The 24,254-nt window shown below is 43.2% G+C and overlaps 2 protein-coding genes across 3 annotated transcripts in view; both read right to left on the bottom strand.

Annotated features, from left to right (window-relative positions):
• ASAH1 (N-acylsphingosine amidohydrolase 1) overlaps nucleotides 1–2,538 on the bottom strand; it is a 33,377-nt gene extending 30,839 nt beyond the window's left edge. The window contains exons 1-2 of the mRNA XM_083169431.1: nucleotides 2,381–2,538; nucleotides 1,770–1,816 (exon numbers count right to left, since the gene is read on the bottom strand). Of these exons, the coding sequence (XP_083025557.1) occupies nucleotides 1,770–1,816; nucleotides 2,381–2,458 (125 nt within the window). The 5' untranslated portion in view covers nucleotides 2,459–2,538. The remainder of the gene's footprint in view (nucleotides 1–1,769; nucleotides 1,817–2,380) is intronic.
• Nucleotides 2,539–7,465: 4,927 nt separating this feature from the next.
• The window catches only part of FRG1 (FSHD region gene 1), a 233,125-nt gene continuing 216,336 nt past the window's right edge, over nucleotides 7,466–24,254 (bottom strand). The window contains exons 1-10 of one of the 2 annotated variants that reach the window (XM_083169412.1): nucleotides 21,782–21,937; nucleotides 21,134–21,202; nucleotides 19,490–19,557; nucleotides 18,144–18,266; nucleotides 16,983–17,040; nucleotides 14,431–14,545; nucleotides 13,981–14,085; nucleotides 12,919–13,010; nucleotides 11,716–11,826; nucleotides 7,466–7,621 (exon numbers count right to left, since the gene is read on the bottom strand). In XM_083169412.1, the coding sequence (XP_083025538.1) occupies nucleotides 7,585–7,621; nucleotides 11,716–11,826; nucleotides 12,919–13,010; nucleotides 13,981–14,085; nucleotides 14,431–14,545; nucleotides 16,983–17,040; nucleotides 18,144–18,266; nucleotides 19,490–19,557; nucleotides 21,134–21,195 (771 nt within the window). In that variant the 5' untranslated portion in view covers nucleotides 21,196–21,202; nucleotides 21,782–21,937 and the 3' untranslated portion in view covers nucleotides 7,466–7,584. Of the gene's footprint in view, nucleotides 7,622–11,715; nucleotides 11,827–12,918; nucleotides 13,011–13,980; nucleotides 14,086–14,430; nucleotides 14,546–16,982; nucleotides 17,041–18,143; nucleotides 18,267–19,489; nucleotides 19,558–21,133; nucleotides 21,203–21,781; nucleotides 21,938–24,254 lie in introns of those variants that run through there. The other variant, XM_083169419.1, reaches the window with a different exon arrangement.

The following is a 24,254-nucleotide window of genomic DNA, read 5'->3' as shown; positions in this document are numbered from 1 at the left end:
GATGCAGTATGGACATAATAGATCCTTTGTCTATTCAATGAAGGGCGTCCAAGCAGGAATTAGGAACAGTGACCAACAGATCCTTGCAGAGGTAGTCAGAGATCACAGTGTGCATTGAGGAGCCTGGGGCAAATGACCAGGCATCAAGCAGCACTCCAAAACATAATTAACCAGATGCCTCTCCTGGGCAAGAAGCCTATACTGTATGTGAGAGGTGTAGTATCCTTTCACAAAGGGAGAGGACCGTCATGCATGCAAGACTATAATCCCGCTGTGGGTGGTGTCTGAATGCCAAATTAGGACAAAAAGTGGCTGGGGAATCCCTGGCTGACCACAGATTATCATTCTTTAGCAGACTTCTAACACCAGTCCTCTACAGCTGCCAGTCAAGAGCCCCACTTAGGTCAGCTTCTGACCATATTTTTTGCCTTATACCTTTTGTGGGCCACATAAAATTCGGTCACGAGCTGCATGTGGCCCGAGGATGGAAGGTTGTGCAAGCTAAAGTAGTTATTCGGTACTATGAAGTTGTACTTGTGTATTAGCAGGGTGCCCACTAGACAAATTGCTTAGTGGGCGTTTCTGCATAAGAAAATCGCATTGCATCGCATGGGCCGTTTTAGTGCCGTGCGATGCGAATGTAATTTATTCACTGCTCTCTTGGCCCCGGCGGATCGCATCGTATGTGATCGCATCGCATGCAAAATCGCATGCAATTTTATAGGGTGCGATGCCATTAAATTTACTATACAGTTCCATGAGATGCAATGAGATTTGATTTAGGCACCCCCCCCCCCACTATCCATGCCACCCCGAAGCGCGGCGAGCCCCGCGAGGGGCGGCGGAAGGCGTCCCCCTGACCTTTTCATACCCCCACTATCCCTGTCGGCGTGGAGCTGATTTTATATAGTGTGGCGAGCGCACGCGAAATACATGTAAAGAAATCCGTGCCCCCTCGCCACGCTTCCGGGTTTGGTGGCTTGCCACACTATATAAAGTCAACTCCACGACGACGTGGATAGTGGGGGTATGAAAAGGTCGGGAGGACGCGTTCCACTATGCTTGCCACGCCTCGGGGTGGTGTGGATAGTGTGGGGGGGAGGGTGCCTAAAACCCCATTGCATGTCATACAAGTGTATAGTAAATGTAATGGCATCGCACCCTATAAAATCGCATGCAATTTTGTGTGAGGTGCGATCGCATGCAATGCAATGCGATCCGCCAGGGCCAAGAGAGCAGTGAATAAATTACATAGGAAAATCGCATTGCATGGCACTAAAAACAGACCATGCGATGCAATTTCCCTACACTAGTGTACGTATGCTAATTGGGCACCCTGCTAATACACAAGTACCTATGAAATTATTGGGTGTGGTATGGTGGTCCGACAGGCGATCCCGACGTTCAGTATCCCAACTTTGGAATCCAGACTGCCAATACTCCGATAGGGGGGCGAGCGCAAAGAAGTCCCTTGCGGGCTTGGTGGCTCGCTTTATTTGCCACAGGTTCTATTCTCCCTCTATGGGTGTCAGGAACCCTCACAAGGGAAAATAGCCCCCTGTCAGTCGGGATCCCCCCTGTCGGAGCACCTGCAGTCAGGATTTCAATGTTGGGATGCTGACCGTCGGGCAGTCATCCAGCACCCGAAATTATTATACTGTAAAATCTGATCACTTATATAAGAACAGTGAACAAGATAAAGAGTACTCAATGAGATACAGTACTGGGCTAATGATAAACACTTGCTAAAAAATGTTACTGTCACTTACGTAGGTCCAGAAGGAGGGTAAGAGCCACTTCTGCAATCCTCTGTGTACTGAAACAAGACAGACAGCGCTGTTAGTACATACAGTATGTGCTTCACTACTACTGTACTCCAATGTCCTGCACTCCCTGACTGCCAAAGATACTAATACTTGTAGATTAACACCTCTGGTAATGCAGGACACATTGCAACCTGGTCTCCATCACTGACACACTACTTTTTAAGACATATTATTATTATTAATGTTCCAATGTGCTTCAGTCTCAGACACTGCTTTAATACAGGTCTCAGAGCACAAAACATACAGGACAGATCAGTGTGTGATAGGGCAGGGGAGCGCTGGTGCTGTCACAAGGCGGAAGTGTAGTGATTACACAAACACTCACAGCAGTAACTACACTACACAATAGCACATTACACAACACACAGTACTTTATGCAGGTCCGTACTGTACGCCTGCCCGTAAGAGCTAGCACAGGAGAAGCCAGACGGAGTAAGTAACCTGTAGCTTCTCGGCTCCTGGGGGACTACTACTCCCAGCACTTCGCTAAAAGGGCATGCTGTGCCCTGTAGTGCAACGACGGGTTCAGATGTCGGGAAGGCACTGAAACTCACCGGGGGCACATCCTGTGCCAGGCTCAGGGAACTCACGGACAGGAGGAGAGCCCCCGCCACCAGCACCGGGAGCTGCATCACACTCCGGCTCCGTCTCTATCAGCACAGACACAGTGACAGCAGCAGCGCGGCCGGCGCCGGCACCACGCACCCTGTATATATACACAGCTGTCACATGACCGCTCCCGGGGCGGCGGCAGAGGCAGCAGTCACATGCTTCTATAATTCCTGCTTAATCCAAGTTCCTAGTAGTGCTAGGCTAGCCCTCGTGTCTGTGGGTCTCTCACATGATACTGACTGTGCTGCTGCATCAAGTCAGTGAGAGTGACTGAACATGTTTTGCACAGAAGTGTAGGGAAGCATAAGGCAGGGCCAGCACTGGCCTCAAGTCATATAGCCAAATGCCTAGGACACCACTGGTCAAGGGGGCGCCCTGCAGGTAAGGCGTTTACAGTTCACCAAAGTGTCAGGGTCAGCTCTGACTACAATTCACTGAATCACAAATAATAATAATGTCTGTGAAAAGGAATTAGGTACACCATTGCATGCCTGAAGAGGGCATGGCCTCAATGCAAGGGGCTGTACACATGGCATTCCTCCCAACATGACCCTCTCCAGAGGGACACATTGCTGTTCCTGGACTTCCCTGGTAATGTATGATTGCCATCACCTGTGGTGAAACACCTTTCTTAAGTTTAACACAGGTGATGGCAATCATACATTAAGAAGAAAGTGCAGGAGCAGAGCAATGTGTCCCTCCTGGAGAGGGTCATGTTGGGAGGTATGCATGGTATCCAATCCCTGGGTCGACAATGTTTAGCTCGACAATCACTAGGTCGACTACCATTGGTCAACAGTGAGTAGGTTGACTCCTAGGAATGGTCGACAGACCCAAGGTCGACCTAGACAATGTAGATCTTATATAACAGAACTACCTCCCATCATCCCTACAAAGCCGCATGTCTTATACCACACAGATACCCAATGTAAGTTGAGAGCTTGACCAAACCCCCCCTATCGCAGGAGACTGCAGCACGCAAGCGGACACTGGGACAGTACCCAATAAGCAGAACGATCCCACCAAACACAGCATGGTTTATAAATACAACTCAAGATTTATAGCCCAATTAAATTTTTTCAGTAAACCCATTGTAAAAGTAGAAAAGGTTGCAATGTCACCAGTACAATGGATTGGAAGCACCCTTAAATGCATGAGTGGTAAATTTCATTTTCCGTGTGGGATTCTTTAAACGTTAAAAAAAGACAGGATAAGGAGGCGTTCCCTGATTTTTAAAAGCTAGAACAGTCTTTTCATAAAACTTAATGATAGGGGATATTGAACTGTATTTAAAATAATTTTTTGGTTAACAAAGAGATTTTGTTCTTAGAACCACTTTATCATAGAGAGTTACACAAGGTTGCTGTGCGGGTGGCATCTGACAAAATTTGCAGCCTTGCGAGTCAACCAGTATAAGCTCCTTCGCTCCAGTGTCATTATCTCAGCAAGAATTCATGCATTGATTTAAACAGGGCCTTCATTAGAGCATTAAGCAGTAGACAGACAGGTCCCATGGGGAGATTTCTTGTCACCTGCTATAGGATGAAGTATTACATTTTCTAGTGCCAATTAGGCCTCCATAGATCTTAGAAACCTAGAATTTGATGACATATATGAACCACTTGGCCCATCTAGTTTGTAGGTGTCTAAAGAAGTTTTCCACAACACTGCAATTCCTATTTGTAGAATATACTGTACATACTTCTTTACAAGTAGGCTATTGCCAGATTATCTTCTCCTCAATGTCCACCTAGAGCTCTAGCTAGGGCCTAATGTAAGGAGTGTCCCCCCAACAGCAAGGCTGCAGTGCAGTCTAAAATTCAAATAGGAGAGTCACACCAACTGTCAGTGTGTCCGGGATGGAGATGTTTGGCAGCCCCAGCCCACATATGGAGCTGCCACTGGTGGCCAAAATTCTTTATTTAAAAAAACAACAAAAAATTTGCATTGGCAGCATCGCAACGGGGGAGCACTGTTGTGCCCCCCCAACCAGAAGCATATGTTAGGAGGCATGATCAGTGCGATTGATTCCCCATGCCACAGCCAGAGGACGCTGCTGCTGCATTTGCTAGGAAGTCACAAGTAGAAGCCCTTGAAAGGTAAGGAGGAGGGCGAGACAAGCAGCAGGCCCAAGCCCCTCCATCAGGCTGGGGATTAGTGCCTGCATCCCCATCTCTTGGAGCTACCAGCTCTCACCACAAGTCTATCTGATTTCAATGTTGCTCCTGAATAATATTTGGGAAAGCACTTTGTACTTACAGGTCTATTAGAGAATCCTCATCAAGGAGAATGATAGGTGTAGCATATAGGCTTACCATGTCTACCCCGACTTAATGATCCCAACTCCATTATGTCTCTCCATCATGAAATGGATACATTCTTTCCACACTCTTAGCATTAGACTGATGTGTTTTAATTTCTAATAAATATAAGGATAATGTTTCAAGCCTTCTAAAAACAGCGGACACGTTGTCCATAGCAACCATTTAGCTTCTACCTTCAGTATGTTATAGAATTTACTAGAATATGGATTGGATGCCACGAGTAACTTCTCTACTTGTTCACTTCTCTCTTTAGGAGCCTTACTATATCTCCCCTAAAATCGCCAGCATCAGGTGTGCTGGGAATACTGTTCTTGTGACTGTGCTCCTCAAAAAGAGATCTTGGAACTGATATGTTTGGCGCTGCTCCAGTCATCCCCATGGCGTTATACAGTAGGAGCAAGTTTCATCTTTGCTCCTTTGGTCATGGCTAGCCATGGCTATTCTATTCTTCTCAGCTGCAATACAATACGTATTGCAGCTGAGAACAATAGAATAGCCATGGGCAAAGGAGCAAAGATGAAACTTGCTCCTACTGTATGTTCCTCATTACATCCAAGTTACAGTTTTTATGTGCTCCCTTCAATATCACCAGATCCATCACTCAATACCCCTCTTTCAATGAATATCAAATGACTGGGTGAAGCAGTTCTACCTTGTAATTTGTTCAGTGTGAAAGTGTCAACCTGGGTCTTAAATCCCAGGTCGCCAACCTTTGTCTTGACCAGGGATTTGTAAACCGTGTTGACCCCTTCACACTGAAGAGATACCTGTGCAATTCAGCATTGACATTTTTAACCCAGTAATTTGCTACTCAGTGTGAAAAGGGGTCAGACTGCACCCAGCAAAATGACCCGGCAAAGTGGTATAATACCATGTTCTCACTGTGAGTGAGAACTACACGGCTTTTACCCGGCATGGGACTGCAGAGACTTACCCCTGTTTTCGCTGCTAGGCAAATTCCCGGGTGAAGAAGTTCTACCTGTTAATTTGCCTTTTAACACGAGTATTTTTGCCGTGAGAACGGGTCAACCTGTGTCTGCATACCCGGATCGCCAATCACAATAAGTCTCTATATTGGAAGATGGCACTGGTAGTTAAACCACTGCTACCCAACTTTCATGCACTTCACTGGAATGCATGAGTGCACTACAGTTGTATGGAATTTTTGTGAATAATAAATTATCCATTTATTTTTCTTCTGGAACTTCTGTGGCAGTGTGGATTACTGCTGATAAGAGTGCTACAGTATGTGCATAGAAATGTGTTAACAGTTAAATCCTGTTTTTCAGCCCTGCCTCTGTCACCAATCATAATCACTTACCTGTGCAGCAGTCTATTAGCAGACATGTGCAAACATCTCTAACCACCTGTTAGCAGCTCCACAACTTGGGAGCATCTCCGGTTACTACAGTACATGAACATTAGTTCCTGGTAAGACTGCAGACCGGATTAACTATACTGTCACAGGCTGACAAAGTACCATAAGTCTATCAGTAACTGCACCTAACAAAGAACACCATGGGGTGTATTCAATGCTTTCTGCGAGCAGTGCTGCCTGCTCGCTGTCACAGCTCCCAGGGTCAGTATTCATCTAACCCCCTGCACATGCAGATTCCCCCTCGCTAGGTTTTGCAGCCAGGGGGAAATGGCGTATGCGGCCATTAAAACAGCGAGGCACGCTCCTAAATGCAGTGGGCTCCCTGCATTAGCCACGAGCCTCGCTGTTTGGGGGAATCCTCCCTGTCCTCTGAAAGTGAGGATTTACCCGGCACATTGAATAGGGTAAGCGGCCAGCACGGGAGGTAAATGGCGAGGATTGCTTGGGTTTAGCGATCCCTGCCATTTAACCCCCTCGCCGGGTGAATTGAATACACCCCATGTATTCTGCTTAATTCAGAATATTATGAACTGAATCAGTGATTATAATTTAGAGAACCCATCATAATTTTTCTGCTTAAAATACTCTTTGTTCAATAAAGAGTTGTTTCTATATGTGAATGTTCAAATATTCTCTGTAAAGCGCTGCGGAATCTGTATGCGCTATATAAGAAACTGTTAATAATAATAATAATAATAATAATAATAATAATATGTTGTTCGTTTTATGTATACAGGTTGAGTATCCCGTATCCGAATATCCGTTATCCGAATTATTCCGAAAACCATACTTTCCAGAAAGTGAGAAAAAAAAATTGTTTAGCTAAAAACTCACTGGTGACATCTGTAACAGCACTACTGAGGACATGATATGTAACTGGCACTATATATGTACAAGAAAATGATTGCTTGGCATTCAAGATCAATATCTGAGATAGTACACAAATTTTGTTACATGTTTTGAAACCTTGTTTTTTGAACAAATAAAATATTTTTGTGTGTATTTTATGTGGTAATAAAATATATTTGTGTTTATTTTATGTGTTTATACAGCATAAATGCAAGATACTTCAAAATACATCATTGAAATATTAAAATATTCCAAAATACGGAATTATCCGTTATCCAAAATTCTCCTGGTCCCGAGCATTTTGGATACGGGATACTCAACCTGTATAGAGTTTACTATTTTTAGATGTAATTCTAGTTCGAACAATTACTGCATTTGGTAAATTTATGTTATTACAATATCATCAACAATTGTAAATAAGTAGAACTTGCATTTAATTGTACAGTATGTCACTGACTGTCCTGTAAAATTCCGCACACTTTTTAAGAAAATCTTTTATTTAATGCAATCTCAGCAAAATAATAATAAAATACACAGGCAAGAAACAATTTACAACTTGTAAAACCAGATATTAAGGAGCATTTGATGCCCATTTTCATTTGCAGTATCTGTCTGCTTTCAGTTTTGATCTCCTGCAAGATAAAAACAAATGATGTTACAAATTTACCATCAGGATGGTCAAATATTTCAACAAGCAGAAACCAGGGTTTGAAAAATGATCATAAAAAAATATTGTTTGTTTTTAATTTAAATCGTATTGTTTGATTTAAAATCAAATTTTGTTTTTAAATTGCATTTTTATTAAAATGATCAAGTGAGCATATAAACCAAGTAAAGACAATAGCAGAGTTTTAAAATACAGTAACTTGTATATATTTAATTTAAATTACTTGACAGTGATTCACCATGAATCGGCATGGCACAGCAAAATACACACATCTCAAATTGCAAAAGGAAAGAAACCACAATGATGTTAAATGTAAAAATAGCTGGTACTTGCCTTCCCAGATGTGTAAATCTGGATAAGCCTAAACATTAGGTTTATTGTTAAAGAAAGATGTTTTTGTAGCATTGTCATTAACCAATCAGTTTCTCAATTTTGACTTTATCAAACCAAAATGTGAAAAAAATCTTTGTGCTGAAGCGCATGCTGCTCATCTGCAGTTAAACTACCAACATAACGTGGATCCCATGACTGCTTTGTGTCTAAGTAGCACCTTGGGGAGTGGTCAGTAACAGCAGGTAACAAGCAGTATAACAGGGGTGGCCAAACCGGTCCTCGAGATCTACCAACAGTCCACGTTTCCAGGTTACCTAGCTGGTGCACAGCTGTAGTCATTACTAACTGTCACATTTCAAAACATGCTGCATTCATTCCTACTATAGATCCACAGGTTGCCTGGAAAACATGCACCGTTGGTAGATCTTGAGGACAGGTTTGGCCACCCCTGCAGTATAAGAACTCCCGGACAAATCTGTAAAACCCCATACCCAGACAGGGACGGAGACTGGGGCCATTCTGTTGCAGGACTTTTACAGTTTGTTTAAATGTACAATATGAAACATTTTAACATATGTATTTAGTAAGTCTATACAATCATTTCATACAGAATGGATAATGATTTTTAAATAATTTGCCTGCTTAGAACAAATAAAATAGTAAATAGACTTAGTAAAAGTATATACATTAATAGAACCAGATATCATAACACAGTGGTAGCCAACTCCAGTCCTCGAGAGCTACCAACAGTTCACATTTTCCAGACCACCTAGCTGCTGCACAGGTGCACTGATTACTCACTGACACATTTTATAAGATCCACAGGTGGAATATCTAACGGCACCCGCCAGGGCTGTCCCCTGTCCCCCCTGATGTTTGCCTTGGCAATTGAACCATTGGCTGAAAGCATCAGAACCACACCTTCAATTACAGGCCCTGCCCTGTTTGGCCACTCACACAAAATTTGTCTGTTCGCGGATGATGTTCTGCTGCCTCTTACAAACCCAAGCACCTCTTTACAAGACCTACACAAAGTCCTACAGGACTATTCATCAGTTTCCTTTTATAAATAAAACTGCTCCAAAACGGAAGCACTCCCGATCCATTTTTCTACTACCTTACTAGACCAACTTAAATCTCAATATCCATATGCATGGCAGGATACTAGCATTAAATACCTAGGTATACACGTCCCGGCAAAACCCCATGACATTCTTACATGCAACTACCCCCCCCCCCCCCCTACTAACCAATCTCAAAAAATTGACACAGGACTGGATGATGCAACACGTATCTTGGATGGGCCGAATAGCCGCTCTAAAAATGGTTTTGCTCCCAAAACTGTTATACTTATTTAGAACAATACCCATATTTCTACCTGACACCCTACTCGCAAAATTCAATAAACTGTTTATATCATACATATGGAAAGGCAAAAAACCAAGGTTAGCACGAAAGATAATGGAGGGTCCCATGGAGGTCTGGTGTACCCAGATCTTCAAGCGTATCAAATGGCCTCTATACTCTCCTCTATAGGGGCATGGATGAGTACCGATAAACCTAAACCTTGGGTTATAGTGGAAAGGGGCCTAGCATCTCAGTTCCCTCTCATGGACCTATTATGGCTACCTCCCTCAGACGTAAAACAATTCACCTAAACCTCCACAGTAGTCCAGGCGATATTTAAAACATGGAATATTTGTAGGTCCCGTATGCTAGGAGGGTCACTACCCACGCTAAAACTATCATTGAGGGGGTTAGCACGACTAATCCCAAATTTGTCCCTCGACTTGTGGATATCTAATAACATTATCTCGCTGAAAGATATAATAGACTCAGGAACATTACTTTCCTTCACCCAAATTCAAGAAAAATATTCTATACCTTGGAAAGAGTTCTACAAATACTTACAAGTGAGACACTGGTTGCGAACTATTTCCCCACCCCCTCAGACTCTAAAGCCAATACCCAATGCGATAGGAGCATTACTCCAGAAGACAAACAGTAAAGGCGCAATATCCAGGTGGTATACACACCTAGTCACACCTCAACATTTTTCAAAACTCCCCTCTCAAATCAAATGGGAGGCGGATATGGGCTTTACCTTATCAGAAGAGGATTGGCAATCAGTGTTTCAGAAGTGTTTTAAATTGTCTAAATGTATATCTCATGTTGAACAATATTTTAAACTCCTGCATAGGTTGTATATGACTCCCGCCCTTCTCCACAGGATAAGCACCACGAACCCTTGTTTCTGCTGGCGTAACTGTGGCATGGTAGGATCAATATACCACATATTCTGGTCATGCCCTCTATTGACTGAACTATGGAGACGAGTATTCCGACTGGTCTCCACTATATTACATAGAGCTATCGCCCCACAATCAAATGCATTGTTGCATTGTTCCATATTCTTCCAGTCATAGCCTCTCCCTCTGATAAATATGTAATTGGGCATATACTGTCCTCAACTTAACGTCTCCCAGCCCGCAATTGGAGGACAACTAATGTACCTAGTCTTATAAAGATAGAAGAGGCGGTGCAATCTCATTTTGAAATCGAAACGGCTGGCATAACTTATAGTTCATCATCTTCCGCAATCAAGCTATGGCTAACTTGGAAGGAATATAAATCTGATCTAGCAACGTAGAATATAGAAACTGTATGACCAACCTATTGTATTGTATTATTGCACTAATACCGTTACCCCCCCCCACCCCACCCTTGTCTTTATTCTGTACCCTTCCCAAAAACAAATCAAACAGTCATAACTATGCTTGAATTGTTCTATTGTTTATTTTGATATGTGACATTCAATAAAAATTTAAATAAAAAAAAAAAAAAAAACAGATCCACAGGTGGAGCTAATTACTTCACTTGTGAGGAGGTCTGGAAAACATAAACTGTTGGTAGCTCTTGTGGACTGGAGTTGGCTGTCTCAGTCATAACACAACCATATATGGAAGAGCTGTGGCGTGTGATCACAGCAGCACAGACAGTCATATGACCAGTTACCACAGACAAAAAGAGATAGACAGAAATATCTTGCCGATTGGACAACCTAAGCACAGCCCTTAACACTGTAACAAATCTGTGCATCAGATACAATTGGATTATCACACTCACGTATGCCACTTTAAGTAAAGCCTCCACACCATGGGCCTAATTCACACCTGATCCCATGACAAATTTGTTCTCAAAATGGGCAAAACCATGTGCACTGCAGGTAGTGCAGAGAGTGTGTTGGATTTTGTGGAGTTATTTTGTTTCTGTGCAGGGTAAATACTGACTGCTGTTCTTCTTACAATGCAATTTAGATTTCAGTTTGAACACACCCCACTCAAATCTAACTCTCACTGCACGTTACATTTGCCCCACCTTAAGTGCACATGGTTTTACCCATTTTGAGAACAAATATGCCCTACAATCAAGTCTTATTTATGCCTAGTAAATGTTTCTTGGCTTGCACACAGGAAAGGGGGGTTTTCAGAATAAGAATGAAAACTGGCAAATTGCAGGGTAATAAAGGCATTTAAAGGTAAGTTTATAAAACAGATATATAGAGCACAAACACTGTGAATGATACTTAAATCCTGGTACGTGGCTGAATTTTGTATAGCTATAATCTGCATAATGTGAGGAATACCAGACCATGGAAGCTATAGCTAAATTTTCTGATATGGAGAACATTTCAAATGCTTATACAATTGACCGCCTCTGATTTACCTGTCCAGAAGTGTTTCATGAAAAGTTCCATCTGTCCTGGCTTTTTTAAGATCCTTGTGGTCTTCCTGGCTCACTTTCATCTTACGATCCTGATAACTTTGAAATTTCTTGCTGCAAAATAAATAAAAATGAATATCAGGCTCATGTGCAGTCTTGGAGGAGAGAATGGGATGTGGATATTAATGGGAAGAGGAAGGACAGACACCTGGGACACATACAGAGAAAGATAGGTGAGAGAGACCAAACAAGAGGAGGTTGTAGTAGTTGAGGTGGGAGAAAAAACTAAAGCATCAAGGGGTAAAAAATGGTTTTTAAGGTGGAAGCGACAGCCTTGTTATAGAGACAGGCCTCTTGACAGGAATACTGGCGAATGTGTTTCGTTGTTCACAGTGATTGGGATGTGGGGTAGCTTGGAGAAAGGTGGGAAGATAATGAGCTCTGTGTAGCACTGAGAGTAGGAGAACATTGATGATACATAGCTAGACACAAGAAAGGACAGAATGGGACAGTAGTAACGAGGGTACAGTTTGGTGTCATTGGAATGAAGGTGTTGCTGGAAAATGTACCAAGGAATGAGGAGGGCAGCAGAGGACAGATGAAGAGTCTTGTAATAAACCAAGGTGTAGATGCAGATTATGAGCTTGAGGTAGACACAAAAGGCGGTATTAATGGCCTACGGTGAGGGGGGTTTCTGTGGCAAGGGTGGCTTGTTTTCGGGCGTGATCGCCAAAAACAAGCCATCCTCGCCATCTAACCCCTCACCGGCTCACCCTTTTCTATGTTCCAGGAGAATACTCGCCGTTCCCCCGAACAGCAAGGTTCACCGCTAATGCAGCAAGCCTGCTGCATATAGCGGCAACCCTCGCCATTTTGATGGACGCACTTGCCGTTTCTAGCGAGGTGGAAATGATGAGTACAGGGGGGGTCAGTACAATACTGACACTGCTCGCCGTCACAGCTTGGCAAAGGGCATTGAATATACCCCAAAGAAGGTGCCTTTGGCGAAACAGAAAGTGAATCAGGAGAGGACAAAGCGTAGAGTGTGCATAACAGAATAGAGGTGATGTCCTTGAGAGCAGCATGGAGAAGTGACCCACAGACTTACTGTAACACACAGACGATTGTTGGCAGGTAGTGGGGGAGAATGCAAAAGCGCATTTCCAGCAAAGCCCCAAGAATATACAAGTTACATCTTATACTCACACATAGTTAAATTCACACTGTTTAACATTGCCCCTGTCTTCATCAGGAATATCATCTTTTCTGTTGGAATCTCTTTCTGCGCAGCATCGAATCTGCAGTGAGGAATGGAAATGACAATGAACACCTAGCTGCAAAGCACACAAGTGAGTGTGTGAGGTTTTAATAATACCACAACCCAAACCTTCATGCATGCTCTTTATTTCTAAGTATATCCCACTGTCCATAGATAAGGTTTTCTCCAAAATCTTCCCATTCAGTATGTGTTTAGAGATCATGTGTGAAAATCTATGCATGGTGCACAGCCCAGAAAATATTTTATATGGCGTAGAACAGAGAACTATAGCTGGGTTGCTAGCTATTGTGGTTGCCACATATCCTCATCCCGCTGTGTCTCCATAAGCCCTTCCTTCAATGCTCTCCACATCCTCAAGTCCAACTATGTCTCTCAAGCCTTATGTCCCAGTGTCACTCATTGCTGACCCCCTCTATTTCCTTCTCTCTCTGATCACCACTCTCTTCGCCTGCTGGTGAGAAGTTTGTGGGTTGGGCCAAGAAGGGTGTCTTCCGCCACCTCCCAAAATGTTAACCCTAACCCCTCCCCCTCTGCTTTCCCTTTTCTATCTTCTCGGTCCCCATCCTCAATTAAAAGGAGGGAGCGCTGTGGGCTCAGTGACTCGCTTCGCTCGCCACAAGTTCTATACTCCCTCTATGAGGGTCCTGCATCCCCACAAGGGAGAATAGCTCCTCAGTGGGGATCCCCCCTGTCAGAGCACCGGCAGTCGGGATACTGACCATCAGGATCCCCCCTGTAGGGCAGTCATCCGGCACCAGGTTGGATGAGCCATCTAAACCCCATAAATACTTTAGCTGCTAACTTTAAGAAGTACTCCAACATCTCTGACAAATATATCCACCCCTGTATTAAAGCATACTAAATTTTAGGATGGGACAACATTGTTTATATAAACATGTTAGCAATCCTTCGGATTTCCACCTTGGGTATAAAATGTACCCTCCCACTCCTTATATTTAAAAGGAGAATACAATAATAACCAGTAATACCTTTATCATTTCTCCTTCACCTGCCGCTTTATTCTGTGCCACCAAGTCACCTTCTTCATTACAGCTCACAAAGCAGCTGTTCGACGCAAGCAAAGCCATTTTCCCCTGAAAGGAAGAAGAAAAGTTTTTACATTAACTGGCAGATGGCGGGGGCTGGCAATTCTATCGCCAGCTCCCAGCTGAATTAGGTGCGCTACATCTGTAGTAAGCACACAGAAATCATTCATACCATGATCCCATTGACAAAAGTATACACCCGTGTTACTACATCATAACGCGACCAAAAGAAATAGGTAAAAAAACAGGCTTCTCATTGCAAATAAAAACTTCACATGTACAGGAGAGAGCGTAAAATATCTCAGAAATATCTAAAGATATAGGACACACAAACACAGAATGTTTCCTGAATCTTGGAGATTACGAACGTTTTGTAGGAGAAGCATAACTCACGTTTTGAAACACCGGCTCCCACTGTTCTCTAGCACCAATGGCGTCTGCACGACCTATGACCAGGCCTTCTGAATTAATCCCCAAGTATTTCCCGTAACCAGATTTTAGTGCAACCCTAAAAAAAGAATAAGACACTATAAGTGACAAATATATGGGGAATAATATAGATAAAACGCTGCTTTTTTTCCCCGCATTAACATTTAAATGAAAAAAAAAGTAATCCTGTTTGTTATAATACTGCAAAACAATGCTTTGTATTATACCCCTTTCACACCAGCCTAAATTCCCGGGTTGGGTCCAGAAACAACCCGGGACTAGCTCTGGTGTGAAAGGTTCCAGGGACAAATTCCCGGGTTAGTTTGCCGGCAATACAACTCTGCTAGGTAGCAGGGTTGCTCCCGGGCCCTTCCAGGGTTACTGGCTGGTGTGAAAGGTGCAGGGACATGTCCCTGCTTCCCGTGTTGCCTCTGCTAGTGCTGATTTGCTAGCAGGGCAACTTCCTGTTGTGGTGGACGCTCACAGACATGCCCAGAGACAGCATACAGCATGCATGTTCTGTGGCACCACAAACCCCAGAAGTTCATTTTAACCCCTGAAAGCCTGCAATGTGTGCCATGTCTTGGACAAATGAGGAGGTGAGAGAGCTGTTAATCATTAGAGGGGAAGATGCTTTTATATGACTTAATTTGTTTTATACAAGTAAACAAAGGCTGAAACACTACAAATGTTTTGTGTCTTAATTATTAATAATCAATAATCTAATGTGAGCCTAAAAAAAGGCCATTTTCAATGCTATTCTCATAGAAATGCAGGGTCATCCCGGGTTCAGTGTGAACGGTGCCGACTCGGGTTGTCCCTGCTTCAAAAGCATGTGTGAATGGGTCCCAACCCAGGAATGTCCCTGCTTGTCCCTGGAATTTAATTCCCAGGTTTGTCTCTGCATTTCTGGTGTGAAAGGGGTATAAGAAACCTTGATCAATCATGTTTTAATGCTTTCTAACATTAACAATCCAAAGTTATTAGGCTTTGATATGATTTATTTTAGATCTTTCAATAAAACTAATTTTACACTAAACATAATTAAAACATGCAAAAATGCTTTTCAAAGAAACGCACAAACACAAAAAAGAAGGAGTTAAGCAATAGCACTGGATAGGTCATATTATATTTTTTAAAACACTAGTTCAGATGCCTTTTCAGTTCCCAGTCTGTTTCAAAGCTTCAAATGAATGAAACCAAAAGAAAAAAATCTTTCTACATTAGCTGAAAATAACTGAGCAGTTATAAATGTTCAATAATGGGAAATATATTATGATTAACAAAGGTACTTGTTTCCTAGCACAATCGTGACCTAAAGAATCGCGTTGATCGCATCGTATGCAACCAAATCGCATGCGATGAACACGATTTTTACATTGGAATCAATGTAAAATGGTCCCTGAGGCCCAATTTTACATTGGGCCCAATGTAAAAGACACCGCCCCTCGTGGGCTCGCCACGCTTCGGGTTGGCGTTAACAATGGGGGGGGGCATACAATGAAAAATGGGGTCTGGGGGCCATTTAACATTGTACCCTATGTAAAATCGCGTTGATCACGTCGGTCACATTGCATGCCATTATAATGGCATGCAATGGACGCGATTTTACCCATGCCGGCAATAATGGCTCAAAAATGACAGAAAATCGCATCCATCGCATACCTTAACTTAAGGTATGCGATTAACCACGACGGGCGCCAAGCTAGGAAACAAGTACCTTAACAAATGTTGGGGGGAGAAGCTTGATGCAAGGCAGATTTAGCAACTCTCTTATCTGATTGACCTCTCCATATCTCTCTTGTGTGTGTGATTTACTGCATTGGTTCAGCTTACTTAGATAAAGACCACAAGTAAGAAGAATGTGGAATAACGCTAGGGATACCCTTACATTTGGTTTAAACCAGCTATTGCTCTGGTATACAATCTACCAATCTGTTGCTCTTCATTATTTGAACTATTGTGCGTTCCTCATTTATTTATGAAATAGGAAGCCCGGCCATCTGACCAACTCCTAAGACCCTTCTTAAACTTAACGCTCTTCACTTCAACAGAAAATGTCACTTTAATTACAACATTGGTGCGTGAGCACTTTCCAACTGAACAAATCTCTGCAGAAATTGCACAGTATGTCTATAACTTTATGCCGCCTAATAACTAATTAAACCAAATGGACTAAAGATACAAAGGGTGCATATTTATCCTGAGATCATCTCTTTATATGTTGTACCACAATATCCAGACAGAAAAGAAATACTGGACATATTCAAGGTGGTCTGGGTTTGGCTGCTCCCTTAGCACACCCTCCATTTTGCTTCATTTTTTCCCTCCAGAAAAGAATACTGACTCATTTGGGGATTATTGTTTCAAAAACATATATGAGGTAATGCCTGGCTTTCCACTTATTGTAAGCCTAAAGTTTATCCACACTATGTTAAATAAAATATACCCATAAAACCAAATGTGCAGCATCTAGGGGATCCATTCCTGTATAATAACATACACCAGCTTATTACCTGGAATCTGATAATTTGATGGCTGTGAATTGTTCTGGGGGAGCTGGACCATCATCGTCTGAATGGGAAAAACAAAATGATATTTAAAGCCACAGTCATAGGTAAATAGGCCACTATATTAAATAGGGTGAGGAATTCTGTAGATTTTTATTTTATGTATATGTCCCATACAACAGTATGACATGAAAGCAATCACTACTCTAGGGGTAATTCAGACCTGATTGCATGCCAGTCGCTTATCAATACACTGCACATGCGTATGTGCCCGTAGTACGAATGTGCAAGGCCGTCCTGCTGCTTTTTTGATCACTGGCCGTGCGCAAGGCGATTGACAGGAAGGAGGTGTCTGCGGGTGGGAACTGGCAGTTTCATGAGAGTGTCAACAAAAATGCTAGGCTTCCCCAAAAAAAAAAAAAATGCTGGAAGTGACAGGGAAAACACGGGCGTGCCCAAACGTTTTAGGGGAGGGTGTGTGACATCAGCAACAGGCCGGATATGCCTGTTTCCACCACTGCCGCCGAGTGAGTCTCTGGCGACTCTGATCCTGCGATGACTGGTACCCAAAGGAAAAATAATTAGATGGAGAGCAGCTTACAGATAGTTTTGAAGATATTTGCAAGGCTGCGAATAGATCTGCAGCTGTACAGCGAGCACATCAATTCACAATGCAGGATTTCACTCTAGCGGGTCAGCATGCCCTGTATCCGTTTTAGCATGACCAAATAGTAATACTGTAGCAGGGCATGCTGGGATGTGTAGTTCAACAACAGCTTGAGTGTCAAGGTTAGCCATCACTGGTCTACAGGAACGCTAGCCGATGTGAATTTGGGGCCGCGTCATCTGGGCTGGATTACCCCACATATAAAAGGCTGGAATTATAAAAACAAACCCAGATTTTTTTTTCTTTTAAATACAATAAAAAGCAACTATTTGAATAATAATGACTCTGGGTGTTGCTAATACGTAAATGTTCTGCATGCTGGCTACATATGATGGGGCACCATAAGGGTAAGTCCATGAATAATGTTAGAGGCTCATTGATAGAATTCGCCTTGATGTGGAGGGTGGGCTCTCAAGTTTGGCCATTCTGTTTTGACCATCAGTGTTCCTAGTGCTGAGAGGACAGTTTTCCCTGCAAGTCATATCCATCCATGTACTAACCCTTGTGAGGAGCTCCAATAGTAAATAGGCCAGTGTCTAGTGCATGGATGTAAGCTCCTTTGTCCATTTCAACAGCCACAGTCCCCGAAATGTCCCCAAAGCATTTGACTGTCCACCAATTTCCTAAAACAAATAAACAAAATATTATAATGGAAAGCTTAATTGGACAATAATTACAGTTCATGTAGTGCGTATTGTGTCATGGCTGATCTGCACATAACCAATTAAAGCTCAGAGTCCCATTACGCACTAACCGCAGTAAACTTGTTCGGGTATTGTATAACTTGCCGACAGTTGAGATTCTGTTATCGGTTCTCCGACATTGGAATCCCCGACTGTCAGTAGCCTACAGGGGGAGGGCAATTAAGCTTGCCACCTATTCTATTTGCCCTCTATGGGGGTCGTGGACCCCCACAAAGGAAAATAGCCTGAGTAAGTCAGGGTCCTGACTGTCAGGCTTGTAACAGTCGATGGACAAATGACCATCGGAGAGTCATCTGGCACCCACTTGTTCCACTAACAGTCTTTAGTTATAGCTATGAATGAGATATAGGCTATTACACTACCTCGGTGTGAACACACAACTTACATGGGAATGGAAGTTCATTTCTGTCTTAAGTCAGGAACACACTGTGGTCTTTTAGTGTATTCACTAAGAGACAGAGCACGTCGGCCCACAGTGGTTGCCCACTGAGAACACTTTCAGGCATGCTGTGGACATATAATGAACAATAATTTGCCATTGTTAAGCCAATTTGCAAATATCAGTACATGTCGACGTTTAACTGAACTTGTGCATTACAAAGCAGCAAACTACGCAGGTGTGGACACACTATGTATGCTATTATGCATAAAACACTAATGCTGGGTACACATTGGGTGACATATCATATACAGATAAGGGTGTGTACACCAGTTATGTCTGTGTACGATGATGTACATACATATTGCGTCAGCCCCACAGCACAGCCTAGATCTGACATGTCTGTAGATATAGATCTTGCCAACTGCCCGTACAATGGCTACAGGGGACTGATGTCACAGCTGGATGGGCAATTCATATGCCCGCCCAGATATGATGCTTGTAGGAGATTGGCGTAAACTGAAGCTTAGTTGGTGTGAGAATACCTAACTTAAAGCATCTGATGGTATGTGGGGTAGATGCAATACTACAATGTTTGCTCTTATTAACCCTCTTTTATTTTTAAAAGCTCCACTGTTTTTTTAAATGACTATGTCTATTAGGACACGTATGTATGTATGTATGTATGTATGTATGTATGTAATACACATTCCTTGTCTGGAAACTATTCAGTAGTGCCGTTCTAAAACCAATGGTGACTTACCAACAATATCCAGCTTATCTTCTTCAGACTCCTCCCGGGTTCTCTTCTTACTTTTGTGCTTTTTCTTGCTATAAAGTAATAACTTGGTTAGATGATAGATGCAGTACATTATAGTAAACATACGAGTGGCTATATTTATATCTACTATTCAAAAACCTTCAAGCCACAGGATAAGTATATAAGAAGTGAGTGCTAGAACCCCAACGCAGACCTTAACTGTTGCTGCCTTTGTCTCGTCACCTCGGTTTCCCTTAAAAATGTGGGTGGATAGTGGAAAAGGTATAATAAAAGTATGTACAATTTATTAATAAAATACCATAAACATGGCAAGAAACATAACAGAAAACACTCTCCGTCCTCCAATCTCCTCCGTCTATCTTCGACCTCCACCATGCTACGCTGAGGATGGGGAGCTCAATGTGTATGCGACCATCCCCCGCCCTTACCGGAAGCCATATATACACACACGGATAACATCACTGACTGCCCAGGACGAGAATCTGCATAAACTATTAATGTTAAGCCCTCCTCCACCGGAATTACACCGGACCTCTAGTGCAGGCCTGACCAGGCTGTGGCTCTCCAGCTTTTGTGAAACTACACATCCCAGCATGCCTCGCCACAATATATTGCTCAGTGTCCTGTTTTCAATCAATATATTGGAGAAACTGCCTGGGGGAAACAGCTGACTGCCGGGTTAAGCGCTGGTCGCAGGAACATGCTCTTGAGAACAGCAACCATTGCAGGGCTGGCCACGAGAGAATGCTCCTGGCTATTTATCGCCCATGAAATCACTGGCAATATGGTCGCTCAGCGACCATATTGCCAGCGATATGTGCTAAATATCGCCCCGTGTGTACACAGCTTTAGCTTTCCCTAATACCAAAACTCTGGCAAGGCATTCTGGGACTTGTAGTTTCACAACTGCTGGAGAGCCACAGGTTGGCCAGGCCCACGCTAATGGATTAAAACCAGGAGATGCAGACTAGAAGTCAGCCAATCACAGACCCTGTGTAATTTCTGAGTGTCCCGATGTAAGGGGATAGTATGGCAAGTCTTGATATATGCAGCTGTGAATTGTTTTCTCTAAGGTGTGTAAGGTTGCTAAGTGATTTTAGTTTATTTTCGCTCAGCGATATAGATTGGTCAGTGACCATATCGCACCGTGCACTGTTTTTTTCCCAGCAAACTTCTAATTTTACCACACAAAACAACACTGAAATGTCTCCATTGTCGGAGTGGCAGTACAGCGATGGTTGCGGGAGCGCGCTCCAAGCGATATCACCCTGAAAATATGGTGGATATGGTCACTCAGCGACCATTTAGCCAGCAATTCTGGCTAATATCGCCAAGTGTACAGGGCTTTATGCATCTCATCCTAAAGGTGCCCATACACTAGTAAGATTTATCATCAGATTTGGCTGGTTAGAACAAAAACATGGTTATGGATGAGTGACAGTTTGGCAGTTTTCCAGCATTTCCAAGCAAATGGTCAACTGTCATTTGCTCTCATCCATAACCAGGTTTTTGTTCCAACCAGCCAGATCTGAAGATAAATCTGCGTGTGTATGGCCACCTTTAGTCTTATTAGTTGTGGCAGGTGCTACACGCCATACAGAAATAAGAACAAAAATCACATCTCACCTCTTGTCTTTCATCCCCTTTAGCACCAACTTGGTGGATTTTACCCGAGAATATTCCGCCATCCTGACACTGTAAAGGCAGAGGGACTTGGAGTGAGACAGACAATGCAACATAGTTAGCAGCTACAGCACTTGTGCACATGCCCCTATTTTTCAGGGACAATCCCTGGTTTAAAGGTTGTCACTACACATTCAGGAGCTGTCCCTACTTTTCCAGTATTGCCCAACAAAACAGTACAAGTTAATGTATGGTGGATGTATTTCTCATAAATCTCTATGCCCCTGTGCTGGCCGGGCGTGAGAGGGTCACTGTCCGTATAGGATTAGAGTCAATGATGGGTAAGGGGGTGGGGGCAGTTCTGTGAGCAAGGGGAAGTCAGTGTGGGGTAAGGGGGGCAGTGATAGTGGTAAGGGGGGGGGGGGTAAGGGGGCAGTGCTGGGAGTAAGGGGGTTAGTGGGCAGTAGTGCTGGGGATCACATGCTAGTTGCCAGAACATTATTGGAAGTATATTATCTTTCTGTATAATCAGACAGATGCAGCTGAGAGTCACACATGCAGGCCACATGGGTCCTTTAAGTGCTGCTGGCAGGTAATCCCGTGTCTCGCAGCCCGACAGTGCCTATAGTAAATATAGTAGTACTACTCTACCTAATTCGTGTGCGCTTCCGGAGCCGCTGCTGGTTTGCGTCACATGACAGAGTGCGGCGCACACTGGACGACAATGGCTATCGCTGGGAAACTCCAGGTAGGACAGCTATGGCTTTCCCTGGGCATCCGACAAGACGCTGCGTAGAGAAGGCCACGAGGCACAGCGCCCCCTGGCGGCTACAGTGTGAAACACATTTATGCAGTTTTATATTAAGAAGCAGTAAGTAACTGTACTGTAGCAGCAGTATGCCCCATGCGATCAGCGAAGCTACTGTCTCCCGCAGCAGAGTATTGCCGGGGGAATGGGATAGCATAGAATAGTCAATATCCCGGGTGGACCCTGGGTTTTTGCCCAGTCCACCTTGAAAATGCTGGGCGTTCCCATGGGTACGCATACCTCCCAACATGACCCTCTCCAGGAGGGACAAAAGGATCTGTTCCTGGACTTCCCTGGTAATGTATGATTGCAATCACCTGTGGTGAAACACCTTTCTTATCACTAAACCTTTTCAACACAGGTGATGGCAATGAGAAATTAAAAGGAAAGTCCAGGAACAGAGCATTGTGTCCCTCCTGGAATGGGTCATGTTGGTAGGTATGGGTACGCTGGTGGGCGAATGCTGGCCAGGGGCAAGAGGCTAACATCACAGGACTTCAGCCGCCCACCCCATCTTCGTGGTAGGGATGGGTAATCATATGATGTTTCATCGGTAACATCGGATTTATGGTTCCAATGTTCGATGTTTAACCCTGCTATGTTGAGGATCCAATGTTTCATCTACATCGCTAGATTTCTCCCCCGATGTTTTTCTCAATCTTCCAATGTTTTTTCTTTTGTGTGTCAATGTGTGCTGCTTTCAATGCTTTGCAGCCACCTCACTCTCTCGATTTACAGTATACTGTATTCATTAAAAACTTAAGAGACTGATAAAAAAACATTAACAAACATGACAGTATCACTGCTGGCTGGGCTTTCATATGTGTGTGTGGCTGTGTGCTGCTGCTGTGGGTGGTAGCTGACAGTGAAAGACAGTCTGGCCAGCCATTCAGCAGCAGCACACAGGACAGCCCCACCCCTGCCTCACTGCAACTGGTGCTGTTAGTGAGTCACTGTCGCTGTCTGCTGTGGTGTTTCTAGCACAGGTCAGTGCTGATATACAGACCACACTGTGCTAGAAGCACTACAGCAGACAGCGACACCACAGGCAGGGAAGAGGAACTGCATGGGTTTTCAAAGATAGTGGGTGCTAGAATGAACAGTATAGTACGATAGTCACTAGTAGTGACATTATGGTGAACTCCCTTCATATTTATTTATTTATTAATAGTTTCTTATATAGCGCAGCATATTCACTTGCGCTTTACAATAAGAGACAGTGATACAACAAACAGGGTATTTACAGTCAGTCCAAGGTATGAGGGCCCTGCTCGCAAGCTTACAATCTATCAATTGATTTATTATTATGCAGCAAGCATATCACAGCACCTTACAAAGGGCCTGATTCAATTGTGGATGCAGACATTTGCACAGTTTATTTCTTTGAAATGCAATGTCAGTCACACTGCATATGTGCAGTGACTTACAGCGGACGCAGATACTGAGTGACAGGTACAGTAGTTTCTATTTGAGGGAGGGGATGGGGGCTGGTTTGTCAAATGCAGACGTGTTTCAAACATTAATTTGCAGTTGCACTGGCTCCAGCGTCTTTGTTCTGATGGTTATTCTAAGCAACACTAGGGTTGCTCATACAGTATGTTTGATGTTGGCAATGTTGCATCTTTTATACTTACAGTAAGTGGTGGATTTGAGAGTGCAACTGCACCCACCCCAACAAGATAAACTTAATAGAGGGATTATTTATCATTTCAGAAGCTTATTAGTGTATTATATGCTTTGGTAACCAGTTTATTTTAAAAAATATCGAAACATCGGTTAACATCGGTTAACATCGGGTTCACAGTACCAATGTTTAGGTCTAAATGATGTTTTGCAACCAATGTTGAAAAACATCATTTGACCGATGTTTTCTTTCGATGTCCCATCCCTACTTCGTGGTAGCACTCATTAATAAAAGTCAGTTTTCACTGACTTTTATTTGCAAAGGCAGGAAAAAATCATTAGATGGTCAAGTAGCTATTCTAGAAGATAATATAGATAATCTGAGTTTATTAAATTTACCCAACTGTGTAAGCAGGTCAGTAGTATTTTTTACAATGTGTGGTGCTGTAAAATGTTACACAGGCTCCTTGCAATAATTGAATAACGCTCTGGGTCTGTTGCATATTCCAATCCCATAATCATGTATTTGTGTCCTGTAGGTTTGCCAGCCTCTTTCTGCTTACTTGTACCTCCAACACACCACTGTTCCCTAGTCTAAAGGGTGATCTTGGTGGCTTTTACACACATTAGCCGGCCGATTATATAGCTCTAAGTGTCAGCCCGCCCCTAGACACAATATTTTTGCCAGTATAC

The sequence above is a fragment of the Crinia signifera genome, chromosome 1, assembly GCF_055691185.1.
Source record: "Crinia signifera chromosome 1, ASM5569118v1, whole genome shotgun sequence".
NCBI lineage: Eukaryota > Metazoa > Chordata > Amphibia > Anura > Myobatrachidae > Crinia > Crinia signifera.
This window is presented reverse-complemented; position numbering and strand designations above follow the sequence as displayed.